Source organism: Temnothorax americanus, unplaced genomic scaffold (assembly GCF_048541705.1).
Source record: "Temnothorax americanus isolate GAGA-0224 unplaced genomic scaffold, ASM4854170v1 Scaffold4, whole genome shotgun sequence".
In the NCBI taxonomy this organism is placed as follows: domain Eukaryota; kingdom Metazoa; phylum Arthropoda; class Insecta; order Hymenoptera; family Formicidae; genus Temnothorax; species Temnothorax americanus.
In genome coordinates this window covers 1004967-1019472 of record NW_027509547.1, presented here as the reverse complement: position 1 = coordinate 1019472, position 14506 = coordinate 1004967, and the positions used below count along the sequence as shown (strand labels likewise).

The following is a 14506-nucleotide window of genomic DNA, read 5'->3' as shown; positions in this document are numbered from 1 at the left end:
TAAGAAAAACCCCATTTTATGGAAAGGAATAGTATAAGAAGAAATATATACAAATCAGAACAACGTCATATTTTATTAGACAATAATTAACGTTAGACACATTATTAATAATAATAATAATAAATTTGATATAAGATGAAGTTAAGGTAAAGTAACACGTACATAATGCGATATTGGGGTAGTGTATGCGGCGCTGTATCGTCAAATCGGACAGTGTCGATAAATTAAATTAGCGAAAATTTTTATAACCCGACACTGGACCATTAATGTCGAACGGCGAAATTTCGAATCGGCTTAAACTATAATAGAATGTCATTATTCGAACGTTATGTACATATATACTCTATTATGTGGAGGTTATACCTTGTACATGGCCGGCTACGACCAATCAGCCGAATCGCCCATTGTTTCCAACAAACACGCGAATGGGGTGTACCCCTAATCCTTGCCGGCTATCCAAAATCCATGATCGAAATATATCTCCTCTGTCAAACGCATGCGTACCTAGATCTGGCTACCCTTTCGTCCGACAAGGATTTTTACGGCTTTCGATCCTGTCAGAATGAAGGACGTGTCGCATGCGGACTTGCCATCAGAATCTTTATTGCGCCCGTAACCGCATTTCGAGTTGTGGAATAAATCAATCGTAATCACATTTAAATCGTCTCCGTTTCGCGGAGGAAAACGTGAGATATTTTAATATTTTTACTCTTACGTCTTTATCGATTCCTTAAAATGTCTCTCCCCCTCCCTTTCCATATTTTAAAATTAATTTTGAAATAAATGCGCCAACGCATGGCATTAGTAAATGTTACCAACACTATATAAGAATTACATTGATCATGATTGTGATCGCAATTGAGATATTACTATAAGGAGTAATGTTTTTTTTCTAAATGTATTAAATTGATAACATCTTTAAATTAAGTATTTTTATAGAAATTCAAGATTTATATATTCCTTATTCTTACAGCAACTTGCTCTTTCTCTTAGGGAAATAAAATTTTGTATTGTTTCGCGAATCTCTAATAGGTGTTGCGTTAACGTTGCCTGTTTTCTTGAGAGAACAAACGTCTTCTAAAGTAAAGGCACATTCGAATTTGGGCAACCCAAATTTAAATTCAACTTGAACTTGAACCCCATGTATTTTGTATTAAATGGTGAAAGTTAGCGAGAGAGATATATGTACCTACGTATATTTGTAGAGCTTTCGAAATAAACAATTTGATGCTTCGATATTACAAATAATTGTAGAAAGTCAATGTAAAATTTCCAACCGTACTCTTCCTAACTCTTCCTAACGAATCGAATCAATCGATTGACTCGTGCCGCTCATGCAAGATTCATGATTCGAGCATTCGATTCGGGAGTTGCTCGAAAATCTCTCTCTCTTTCTCTCGCTCAAACTCTCTCAATCTCTCTCCGAAAAGCGAACGATCTATCGGCCGAGACGTCGAGACGTTATTAATCGCGGTTAGGGGTGGACGTCGACTCGTCCTCACGGCCGCGGCGCGGGCGTTTCACGGTTGAATTTGCGCCCTTCAACCCTTCGACAGTCGCAGGACGCAGAGTCACGTGCTGGCGTCGATGGGAGAAGTATCGTCCCCGTGGCCGGTTACGTGGGATTAGCCTGGCCAATAATTCCGCGGGGTCGAATTTGTTTGATATACTATATCCATTGTGCGATCCACAGAAAGAGGCTTCCCACTCTCTATTGTGGAAGCTCGAATGGGACGGGGGAACTACGATCGCGAGAGAAGGAGACGGCGCGGCGCGGCACGACGACGCCGACGACGGGAAGAAGAGAGGAGGATGGTGCGAGTGCGAGACCGACAGAAGGGTGGTTTCGCCAAACTCACAAGTGGCAGCTTTTAATCTCTTCCAGGAATAAACTCGACTCGGCCCGCTGAATTGTGCCTCGTTACCAGCGGTTTAATTGCTTGTTAATGGACAATTTTAGTGTTTCCTGGTCAAATACATCGATGACCGTATTGACCCTAGCAAGCGAGATACCTATCTCAAGATAACTTGGTTGCGTCCGCGTCGCGGGCGCGGCGTCTTCCCTACGGGTCGCCTACGGTAGCGATGAGGAGAAATATACAAGAAATACATAGAATCGCGTTGCACACGTTACTCATCGAAATACTTACTCTTATCAGAGATTTAATTGCTTTTCGCGAGACGCGATCGCGAAATGTTTCGCGATATACTCTGGATCTGGAGCAGTATGATGCGTGGGAGTAATTTATTTTCCAATTATTATGAAACTTGAAACATTTCTCACTCTATATAGAAAATAGACTTATTTTCATCGTATACTTTTTATTTTATATCGGAATAGATGAGAGAGGTTGAAACCATAAACCAAAGAGGTTCAAGCTCGCTTCCCGCGAGCTGCTTGCCAAAGAGCGTTTAACGGTTGTATCGTAAAACGTGCATTTTTTTTTAGAGAGATAAGAAAATCTCTCAATCGAGAGATGTGACCCAACGTGACGGCACTAAATAAAGGAATAAACACGCGGTGGGCGGCCGGTGCTAATTGGCCGATCAATCTTCATTAGAAAACGGCTTAATTACAGTACAAGCTCTTTCCGTCCTTGGAGCCTGCGCACTGCGCCGTCTCCACCTCGCCTCTTTCTTCGGTACCGGAAAGTTTAATAATTCCAAAACCTTCGCGAGGTATAAATCACAGAAGGTCCTCCCCGCACCGCCAACCTCTCCTCCTGCCTCTCCTCACCATTACGACCATAATTTGAAAAACTTTCAAGGGAACAAAAGTGAGGACTTTTGTTCCAAGTTTTAGTTCTCTCTGTTCCCGCCTCTCTCTCTCTCCCTCTCTCTCTCTCTCTCTCTTTCTCTCTCTCGTCCCCCTCCCTTCCCTCCCCTTTTCATCTCTTCTCTCCTCACCAAAGGTTCTGTTTGCGAAGCGACGCCCCGACAGTGTTTTGTTCGCTTTGTCTCTCTTCCTGTTAGGTATAATGCCGTAACTGCCTGGACCATCTCTTCTATCGTGGCCTCCTTCTCCTCTCTGTCTTCGACCACCAAAAGGTTAAGACTTGTCCAACCCTCTCCTTTCACCCCTGCGATCATAATAAGAGACAAATCATAACAAACAGCATCTCTCGAATTCTTCCTTCGTGCGGATACGCGCGTTCGATCACAATTCACACATTTGGATATGGCATCAAAACTTAATCGAGCTTGTTTGAAAATTAACGTAACTGTATAAAATTCATGCAGTCGTACGCTGCGAGTCGCGAAAAAAAATGTTCTAAATTATATATCCTATTTCAGAATTAACACTATGCAAGCGAGTGAGGGGAAACGCATTGTGTGTGTGTGAGAGCGATTTTTTATCTTGTGCATTATAAATCGTCCACCTCTGTCAAAAGGTTAATTAACGCCGCGCGGACACCCCTGTGTTACAAAAAATCTATAAAAGTTCATGTATCATCTTTAAAGTTTTAAAAAGTGATTTTTATACTTTTACATAGGCCAGAAGTGTTGCAATTTTTTTTTTAATGTTGAAACGTCAGAAGAGAAAACTGTAAAATACGAAAAATCGACTGTACCTTACACGGTGTGTCCGCGCAGTGTTAATAAAAAACAGATAAGAAATAAATTATTTGTCATAAAATAGTGGTTATAAAATTAAAAGATCGTTTCTCTCTCATCTCTTATCACTTATGAGAAAAGCAAATCTTTTTATCTGAGCAATCCAGCCATCAGTATAGTAGTTTCCGACTTCTCGCTGGCGCCCTCACGTCAGTTTTTCTTTGGCAGGTGTACACACGGTATAAAAGGGATGTTAAACGTCACGCGAATTACGTGAAGCAAGAAGGAAGAAGAAAGGGAGAGGCGCGGTGGAGCCTGATGACACGTACGGGAAGACACGTAAAATAGAGGACGTCGATATCTCGTTTTAGCCGCGGACTGTAGGAAGACACGTAGAATGGACGTTGTCGATATTCACTTTTCACGAACGACACGTACGTATAAGTTACGGTGATGTGAGGCGGATCCATTAGACTATGCAATTGTCCACGTACCGCGGCATTGTCAGCCGCAATGGAGATTTCTATTCAGAAATCGCGGAAGTCCCCGGGACGCATTGACGAGAGATGGAGGATGATCGAGGACCGCTCTTGTTGCGAGAAGGAAAGAGATACGGTGGAGAGAGAGAGAGAGGAATACGTGCGATGTGTGGGAGGACAGCGAGGAAGAGTGAGGAAGAGAGGAAGGGAAAACGCGAGTGAGAGAGGAAAGGAGGAAAACAGCGCTCGATTGCTCGGTAGGAAACAGTACAATTCCATTTATTAGAATGATCCGTCGAGCATGTCACACAATTTACAAGGTACTACCTGAAACGAGAGATTTTTATACGACCGCGGCGCGAGACGAGATTTTATACGGTCGCTCAAGTATCGCATGTCCATATACAAATATATTTAATAATAATACTTTATATATTACGCGAGAAGGAGCAGAATAAACATACGACGCGACGGCGCGAACGGACCGTTTTCAAGCTTTTTGTTTGCTCTAGTTTAAATTATATAGATTTTATTCGCTTAGATTTTCCAAAGCATCCTTGTCGGACGCGTAAACGTGCATTCTATAAAGATTCGGTTGGGGGGGCTCGAGTATCGCAATCTTTTCTTTAGCATATTTAATATCTTAAATCATAAAATCGATCGTTTTTTTACTTCCGAGCTTTATTAACCTAGCTCTATAACCAGAAAACAGTATCAGTCAAGGATCGGTACATAGAATTTGAAAACGTTAAAGATTTCTCGTTGGTAATGGTTCTGCGATATCCAACGTACTTAAATAATAAAAATTAATGACTCGCCCTGCTCTTTAATTAATTTATCGTTGCCAACAATTCTATTAGCATTATGTAATTTGTATAATATATGTATAATATTTTGTTTAAGACTTTAAGTATCCACCAAGTAGCTTATACTTTTTACAAAAGAGTCAAAATGTCTTACATCTATCAAGATAGTCAAACCATCTCACAATCAGTCTTGTATGTTTTTCTAATATCTTAAGTACCTTAAACTTTTACCATTTAACAAAATATCGGCGCGCAGTTTATTGATGTGGGTTTGGAACAAAGTATACAAAATTCACACAAAAATGTTATTAATAGGATACCAAGATTCAGCCTGGACCGTAAATTTTTTTTTTCTCTCTCTAATTGATTGATGATATCGGTTCTATTTCACTTATTACATATTGTTTTTCTATTTGTATTTTACTATTTTCTCTTATTGTTAGTGCCTTGTATTCTTTCGTATTTGTATTAGAGTTGTCATCTCTATACGGACTTTTCATCCAAAATCTTATATACTTAACATGTTTCTTCCATTTTTTTTTTTGTTTTTTTTTTTTTTAAGAATATAATTATCTGTCTGTATTCGTTGCGATATTATATGCTTTGACGAATACACGAGTATTTCTACATATATGTTATATATTCCTCCCTTCAAGAAGATAGAAAGTGTGATGATTTGAGCTGGGCGGCTAGGAGATTTTCTTTTAAATCCAGAGTCGGAGAAGCAATCCTGATTTATAGGTATTCGAAAGTATATATCCGTGTCTTTTATTTTGTGGAAAAAATAAAAGACAAGGGTATCAATATATACATATGCATAGTACATATACCGTGCCATTCGATAAGAGAAGAGATCGAAGCTGATAAAAGTATAATCGTTTGGTTACGAGTATCCCTGCCTGTCCAGCAAATATTACGCAACAGTCAAAGACAAACGCAGTTTCGATCCCGAATGTAGGTATGCACCTCGCGGGACAGAGAGAGAGAGAGAGAGAGAGAGAGAGAGAGAGAGAGAGAGAGAGAGAGAGAGAGAGAGATAAATAAAGGGAACCCGCGCGGCGAGAGAAAGGAAGAAAAATCTCGGATTTCCTCGAGCCGGTCGTTGTTCCGCGGCTGCGACTCTACCGTTGTCTTTCAGGCTCTCGAGTTTCGACCCGGTCGTCGTTCTCACCACGCCCATCAATTTGCCTTGCGCTACAAACTTGGCGATCGATTATACCCCGATTACGGTGTAACGAGATATCGCGCGGTTTTCGAATGCGGTGGCACACACGACGACGCTGACCCCCCATGCATTGTCGAGCACGGGTACCGCCGGGTACCGCGGTCTTCTCTTTTCCGTGGATCGCGCGTGTGCGTGGGTAAAATTTCTACGTGTGACGCGTACGTGTGTACAAAACACACCGCAAGGACTGGCCGCGGTCGCGTAATAATTATCCGGAAGGCCTCGCATTCATTCTGAATTACACAATGTGTCGCGTCTACCATTGTGATCTCCGCTGATTGACAGAGAAAGGATACGGAGAAACGGGCATAAAAGGCACAAAAGACGGCCTGGCATGTCAGTCTTACACACTCGAAGAACGCAACCTCCCGTCCCTCCCGATGCGAGATGCGATGGGTTACGTTAAAATACGCCGCTTCCTCGCGTCTCGCGTAGTGGATACACCTCGCGAAGAACGCAAACTCGCGCTATATAAGCGCCTTACGCGTACGTTTTTACGTCCCTTTCCTCTTCCTCAATCCTCCGGTCCGGTGTCCTTCCGGTGTTGTTGACCGTCGTGTCATCTTTGACGGCTCAAATTCTGCGGTTATTCGACCAAACTGTAACTCGTTTGTACACATACGTACATCTACGTAGCACAGAATGCAGCCTGCGCTGTGGCAGCGAGTGAGCGCCTTCCGACTTGACGTCTTTGACGGAATTTCTTCATATATGTTAATTGTTGTGTACTTACTTACAAAGTTCAATATTTATTAAAATTATTACTTATATTATATATATATATATATATATATATATATATATATATATGTTTCTTTACGTTTACTTTTTTTTTAATAGATTTTCAAGTGCTATATAGGTACGACACACGCGCTCTTGACTCTACAAGACTGAAATAATCACGATCGAATCGATCCCTTGGGCGGATCACCGCGCACCGTAACGACCCGACCGTACCGAACCATCGCGAGACACGGGAATGAATTCTTTCGAGCGGAACTAAACGGAGCTAAGAGCTAAACCTGAAAGAAACAGGATCGAATTAAGCGCGCGTACAACTACAAGACTTTCGCGTACTTTTTCTTCGATCTTCGACATTGCCCCAAGAGTGGCTTTGCGTGATCCGTATTATATATTTTCTCGTAGGATCGAAAGATATAGTTGGCGAACGGATTCGATTGATATAAAAGGGCTCCGTAATCGCGCTTCCATGTGCGTAGGGAAGAGATATTGATACCCATCTATACTTACGCGATCTTTTATACAAGTGCTATTTGGCTGTGCTTGCGCTTTGTCCACGAATTCCGAACTAGTCCTCGCGTTATTGTTTAGAAGATCGGGATGACGCGATCTCACATCAAAGAGCATCTCTCTCTCTCTTTTTCTTTCTCTCTTCTCGCAGACGCTACATGCTGGCATGCATGGTTGATTTGGTAACTTTCGCGAATGTTTGATTATAATTATTGATGTCAAATCGAGAGACTGTGTGCAACAGTATTATATCAAGTTTTTTCTTAAAGAAATTAATTTAAATTAATTTATATATTTATAATTAATTTATAATAAAATAAACAGAAACAGTTGAATAACTATTTCTTTTTTCAAGTAATATTATATAGAGATTTTGTTTTAATATAAAATTTTAATTATATTTTTTCTACAGAACTTAAAGACAATAATAGCATTCTGTTACAAATGCGATGTCAATGAATCGGATGATTTACGGCAGGAAAGAAATAATTTACGACAGGAATAATCGTTTGTGTGTGTGTGTGTTCGTGCGTTCCGAGATTTAAACTCATCCTTTTCAGACAAGCAGCAGACATGTTTTGCGCTTGTCAAGTTCCATCGGTCGAATGCGCGGAAAGATTAATCGTGGAAGATATACGCACGGAAGGGAATTCTTTTCGCACGAACCAGTCGCGTTGGTATCGCTTCTCCATTTCAGGCTGCATCAGTCTGCATCGGCCGACCAATTAAACTCGTAGCTAGAAAACTCCTTGACGATGATGCACCGCAATGCGTAATCATATATATATATATATATATCTCGGCTTGGCATATTATATTAATATGCCGTGTGTGCGTGCGTGCCGATTGTTGAATAACAAAGAGCGAATGAAAGGATAGGGGTTTCGTTAGCCCTCGGTTTTTAATGTGTGCCCAGGTGGGCTCGGGACCGTATCGCGCTTCACTAAATTATTTCATATCTTGTCGTGCACTCTCGTTCGATCTCGATGTACCGAATAATCGGCGCACTCATGGATGTTTATCTGCGAGATCATTGTACTTTCGACCGCGTTGTCAATCTCTTTACGATCGTGCGCTCTCTCTCTCTCTCTTTGTAGTTAACAATTTTTAACGGAAGCATGGCCTTTCCAGAACAATGTCAAGAACGAGGTCAAAATAAACGGTTGAATAGATATATAGGTTTCCTCGTTATGGAGAAACGTTTCTTTCAAATTTTTGAAAAATTGTGATCCTGTCACATGTTGCTTTTTTCTTAACGAATCTATAACAATGGGAGCATCGTGTAATGACGCGGCGTTTCAAGACTTCCAAGACAAGCTAGTGAAATAGGTAGTTGAGCGGTCGCCATTATCGTTTATAGAGGAGGAGGGAACGGCCTCCGTGGCCTCCCATAATCCGAGTGCGATCTTTATCGTCAAATTCTGTAGCGGGGGCCGCATCGATGCCTCGATTGCGCAATCAAGATGGCATCGGGAAAGGCATCTCTCGCCTTCAACTCAACTACCAACAAGTATTTCAATATCCGCTCCAATATATTCCCATCGACCCTATAAACGTGTGTGCAGTTATATTGGATTCTCTCTCTCTCTCTCACACACACACACACGCACGCACACTCTTTCTTTATCGACTTCTCACTCTCTTTCATCTCTTTCTCTCCGTCCTCCCGTCATTCTTTCCCTCTTGCTCATCTTTATCCAATCCACGTCATTCTCGTTTCTCTGGGGGTCTAAGGGGGTGCAATGCGCGCGCGTGCACGAACGGACATATTCTCACAGCAGCGAATACAAACGCGTATATGTTTGCACGAAAGTGTGCGTTCGTTTCGACTCTCGACCGAAACCGCGCATTCATTCACGCGTTTTGTACTTAATCCCTTGTAAAAGATTTTGCGGCGCCGCCGCGCCGAGATTCTTCTTCCAAAGTGCACGTCAGGCATTTACAATGTTGTTCGGATGGTGTCATTAACGAGATGATAAACTCAATGGCGCGCGTTAACTCGATGCTTACAAATATCTGACTTTTTTTCTTTTCAAGGGTAGTAATACATATATATACACGATATATATATTATATAGGCTATAATGATATCCCGCGCGGATTCATCCCGCTACGCAATGACTTTATTAATTGGAACTTGTAAGAAATATCATATGTTATGAAAAATTTGTTTTGCCCTATCTGCATATTTTGTAAAGAAAAAATTTTTTGTAAGCAAAATGCAGAGATTTTTGAAGAAGAATTCGTCAAGTTACGTAGTTTGCATCTTTTATTTGATATATTTTTACGATGGAAAATAACGTGGATTAAAGAGGGTGATGGGTGAGCAAGTGGCAAGCCTAGAGAGAAGGAGAAGGAGGAAGGAAGGAAGGAAGGAAGGAAGGAAGGAAGGAAGGAAGGAAGACAGAGCGCGTTGGTACGGGAAAGATAGAATTCTTCGGGAGCGAGGGGGAGCGATAGCGATACCGCCGAACGGGAAATGCAATTCGTGGTGGCGGCGGCGTTGGTAGCGATGGTAGCGGTGGCGAGTCTCAGCCTCGGGTCGACAGATAGATAGAGTCAAGATTCAATTAGCTCTAGCTGTCAGCTGCATGATACTCGTCGATTCAATACACCTTGTCGCGTTCGTGTGTGCCTTGGCTTACCGCTACGTGTATGCGCGTATGTGTGAGATTACGTACGCGCGCGCGCGTGTTATGCGCGAGCGTGTGTGCGTGTGCGTGCATATACGTGTGCCGCGCCCTCGTTTATGCGTCTCTGCGTCACGCACGCGGAAAACCGCGCAAACCGAGCGATTCTGAAATCAAAAACTCGCTGAATCGCGACATCATTTCCTTCCTCAACGGAAGGGGTAAAATTTTATCTACCGCGATCTGTCTTTGAAGCGACTGCGTAAACTTATAAATAACACAAATGGAAACATTTTAAGAAGGAAAAGAAGAGCTGGGGGAATATACGAGGCAGGGTACTGCAAAGACATTAACAATCAGACAGACAGTAATTTTTGCTTCTTTGAAACTGAAAAATCTGAAAAATATAAGAGCTTTTAATGCGCGCGTTACGTACGTGACTCGCTGCGCGCGCATGTACTTTTCTTAAATTTAATAGAGTTTAATATTGTATTTAATATACGTATATTTAATTATCATTAATTTATACCTCGTATCTCCTCGACATTTGACACTTGTATAATATCACGTGTCACAAATGTCACACACTGCATCTTCCACGAATCACGAGTAGTCTTGAGCAGTCTCGAGTCTCGATTAACAAAAGCTTCACTGCATATAAACTCTTCCGAGGCGTAACACGCGCTATTTATTTCTCTCTCTCTCTCTCTCTCTCTCTCTCTCTCTCTCTCTCTCTCTCGCTCCTCCCCCGCCTGCCCTCGATTGAATTAATTGAAGTGATTCGACCAGATTCCGATCCGACTCGAACGTCGCGTCTCGAATTCATGAAAGAACGCGGGGCGGGGGTAGAGGGTGAAAGGCGGTGAAAGGGGGCGGCTAGGGTGCGTGTAGATGATGTAGGTATCACTTGTCCGGGGGCCAGAGCGATACCAGCCATTTTCAATTTATTTCAAGTACCTTTTCGTGGCGGAGAAAAGAAGGGTGCCGCGCCGCCACCATACCACCCTCGCCGCCCCCGGCCCCCGACCTCCGACCCCCATAGCGCGACGCGGCGCAGAGAGATACCTCTGTACCATCGCCCATTTCTCCACCTTATATGCAGGCTTACGCCGTCACGAGCGATCTCGCGGATTCGACGTGACGATATTAACGTTTCAGAGTTATATATACGAGTACGTCTCACATTCTCACATACCTATGCATAACTGCGACCCGCGACGTTCGATCGATGCAAGCGACTCGTGGACTCGCGACTCGCGAACGAGCCTTGGGGTCGTGTGAATCGAATTTTAGACTAATATATCTCTTTGCTCTTTTAATATTAAACATTTTGATAAATGTGCAATGCGCGTGCAAATGCAGCGTATCGCAACGCTGCATTTACGCTCAATGTTGAATTGCGTACGAGACCGAACTTGATTTAGAACCGATGTGATTGACAAAAAAATGCAATCTCTCTTATTCCTACTTACGCACGCTTGCTCGGGCAAACGCTATAACCTTTTTCTTTTTTCTTCTTTTTCCCCCTTTTTTTTACTGTCGGAGTTTCGCGAGTACCTATGCACGTTTCTTCCTTTATCGCGGCAAGAACCGCGGCGGATGAATAAAACGCGGAAGCCGTGGCACTCGCGGAAAATATAAGAACTCCGTTGCGTGTGCCATGCAATGGCTCGCGGCGCGGCGCGCGGCGTTGCGAAAAGCGCCAGAGAGAAGAGAGAAGAACGGGTGATTCGGGAGGAGGGCAATGACGGGTGGAAATGCGCAAGGAGAGTTGTAAAAAAATAACGCAGTTAATTAGCAGCGAGGCCACTTTAGCGGGCTCGCGCCCACTGTTGGCAAGCGTCGAGAATAACTCGTGCGGACGCGAAAAACACCCTCGAACGTGAGGCAACTGAAACGCTCCCGGCAAACCAGGCTCCTTTCGCATCTGTTTATTCTTCTCTCTCACTCTCTTTCCCGACGATTCTTTGCAAACTCTCCACCGGCATTTTTCCTATGTTGCACGCTTTTTTTTTTCTTAGCGTCTGCACGATTGCAGCGGGCTGCTCCAATGCTCCATTTGCGAAGCGAAAATTTCATGTAGCAAATTGAGCCAAATGCGTTTTGGTTTCCAATGAATAATTAAAATAATTTTTTTCCCAAATATTTCAACTTTAATGAATCTCTTACTTATTGTTAGAAAAAGATAAAAATTGATATTATTTGCTAAGAATTAATCTGCGAAATACAAAATTCACGACGCGTTTCAAAAGTCAAAACGAACGTGTTGAAAGGCTCGTTGTCTTCGTCTCGTCGCGCGCCCAAGATGTATGTTTCACAATTATACGCTTGGATGCTGCGTGCGTGCACGCGCACGTCCAGGAGGAAGTCGGCAAGTTTTTTCTTCGAAGGGAGAGAAAGAGAGAGAGGTGGAAAAAAGCGGGGAAGTTTTCGAATCTCACCAACTGTCACGCGCACAATCGCGAAAGATAGAGAGACGACTCTCTCTTTGGGTGTAACCCCTTTTGCGGTTCGCCCCTCTTTCCTCTGGACAATGGTCTGAGTCGAGGAGAAATTGAATTTGTAACATCGGTAAACTGCGCGACTTTGCTGCTCCCGTACCGCAATCAAAACCAAGTGAAGAACAGGAAGGGATTAAAGACGAGAGAGAGAGGGGGGTGAGGGAAGAAGAAGAGGAGGAGAGAGCAAGAGGTAGTGAGAGAAGTCTTTGGCATCGGGAAAAGGACGAAAAGTCTAAGCGGGCGCGAGATGAAGAGAAAGAGACCGAGAGAAGAGAGAGAAAGCGTATCGTGTTTCACGCCTGGCGGATTCTGAACCGTTTGAAACCCAGGTGGAAATAATACAACTTTGTGTTCCTTGTTAAGGATCAAAGGAAATCTACCCCCAATCTCGATGTCGAGACTCTTGGCTGGTCTCTCGCCGATTCTCCATTCGCCTCTCTTTCGCCTCCTGTCCTTTCGACCGACATGACCGACATGAAACTTAGACCAAAACGTTTGCTCATAGCATGTTTCATTTGACAACTTGACTAATTATGGTAAACTAAATGCATCGCCAAATGACAAATTGTTACGTTTGGAATTATAGTCAATAACTAACACGATTCTGTAGATAAAAAAGACACGGAAAACAAAATGCAATATTGCAATATTTTTATATAATAAAGTCTAACAATATTTTATGTTGTCATATAATTTTCTTCATTTATTTATTTACAGCCATTTTTATATTACAGAATCATTCTTGATCTCTTCTCTACTTGTTATTTGTATAACATTAAGTTTGTATTGTATCTATAAAATAAAATAAGATCGGATGAATACATCGTTTTAATATATACCAAGCAAGGAGATTTTGTAAATTGCCAAATACACCGTAATATTTGCGAATTATAAGCTGTGTAATTTTTTCTTTTCTTTATATAGCGTCTTCTGTTGAACTGGAAAGGAAAATCATAATATATTAGTCTAAATATCAAACACTAATCATAATGTATATTGAAATGCGTATTATGTTTTCTATTTACTAAAAGATTAGAATTATATAATTATATATTAATAATTATAATGGAAGAAAATACAAACAAATGCTTTTTATAGAATATATTGAATATTAGTATATATTGACCGTATAATTCCTTGATTAAGTTCTTTCTCTTATCATAATTAATGTATATAATCTTTTGTGTGTGTTTGTATATATAAATAGTTACTTACTATAAGGATCAAAATATATAAATTCTAATTTGTCAGCCAATCTTTCTCTGACGCGCACCAATCGGTGACCACTTATAATACTTTCTGCAATGACTAAGACGTGCCTGTAATAAGAAATTAATAGCAGATATCTTTTAATCGATAACGTGTTATGTCTCTGATCTGAGCTTATCATTAACTGCTTATCATTAACTTTTTATTTAACATATAAATAAACTTCATAAATTTTGGCATGCATTTCAAATAATTTCCATTAAGAACTGGCATTTTGCTTAATGACTATAAATTTGTTATTACTTATATTTGTATATTTAAATATATGTATATATACATATTCTAACCCCAAGTTTTTATTCAATTTTGTTAATGGCTCTACTTACTTGCTCTTTGCCTTTTTTAACAGCACGTTTGTTAAGAACATGGTATTTCACAAATTTCCTTTAATAGTGCGATTCAAAAAACCGTGTACAATATATTGTGTGAATAAATATTAACAGATTACAGTAAATATAATACAGTCGAGTAGTCTAATCGCTCAACGCGAAAGAAGAGGTTAGGAATCGTTCAAGCACACACACACACACATTTCATGACGTCCAAAATATGTCGATACACAAGATCACTGTAATAATTGTAAATTGCGTGATGAATCTTCTTTAACAATTACAGATAATGCAATGATCTATTTATCTATTATCTTTTTTGCATTTTAAAAAATGTATCGGTAAGAAAACTTGATTGATACAAGATAGACTGTTGTATTTTATACATATACGTATTATTATATTTAAATATTTATAAAATACAATGTAATATTACGTACATTAAGAAGACCATATTAATG

At 41.1% G+C, this 14506-nt stretch overlaps 1 protein-coding gene across 1 annotated transcript; it reads right to left on the bottom strand.

Moving 5' to 3' along the window:
* Positions 1-13122: 13122 nt before the first annotated feature.
* Mrpl33 (mitochondrial ribosomal protein L33) lies at positions 13123-14239 on the bottom strand. Its single transcript, XM_077415473.1, has 3 exons — positions 14043-14239; positions 13663-13766; positions 13123-13385 (listed from the first exon to the last, which is right to left on the bottom strand). The coding sequence occupies exons 1-3, from the start codon at positions 14081-14083 to the stop codon at positions 13336-13338; spliced, it is 195 nt and encodes a 64-aa protein (XP_077271599.1). The 5' UTR covers positions 14084-14239; the 3' UTR covers positions 13123-13335.
* Positions 14240-14506: the final 267 nt, after the last annotated feature.

What these genes read in the sequence shown, in the direction of transcription:
- Mrpl33 (XM_077415473.1), bottom strand. Translation starts at nt 14,083, where the DNA reads ATGTTCTTAACAAACGTGCTGTTAAAAAAGGCAAAGAGCAA. An exon ending in TTAAAAAAGGCAAAGAGCAA is followed by an intron (nt 13,767 to 14,042) that starts GTAAGTAGAGCC and finishes TTCTTATTACAG; the next exon opens with GCACGTCTTAGTCATTGCAG. An exon ending in TATATATTTTGATCCTTATA is followed by an intron (nt 13,386 to 13,662) that starts GTAAGTAACTAT and finishes TTTCCTTTCCAG; the next exon opens with TTCAACAGAAGACGCTATAT.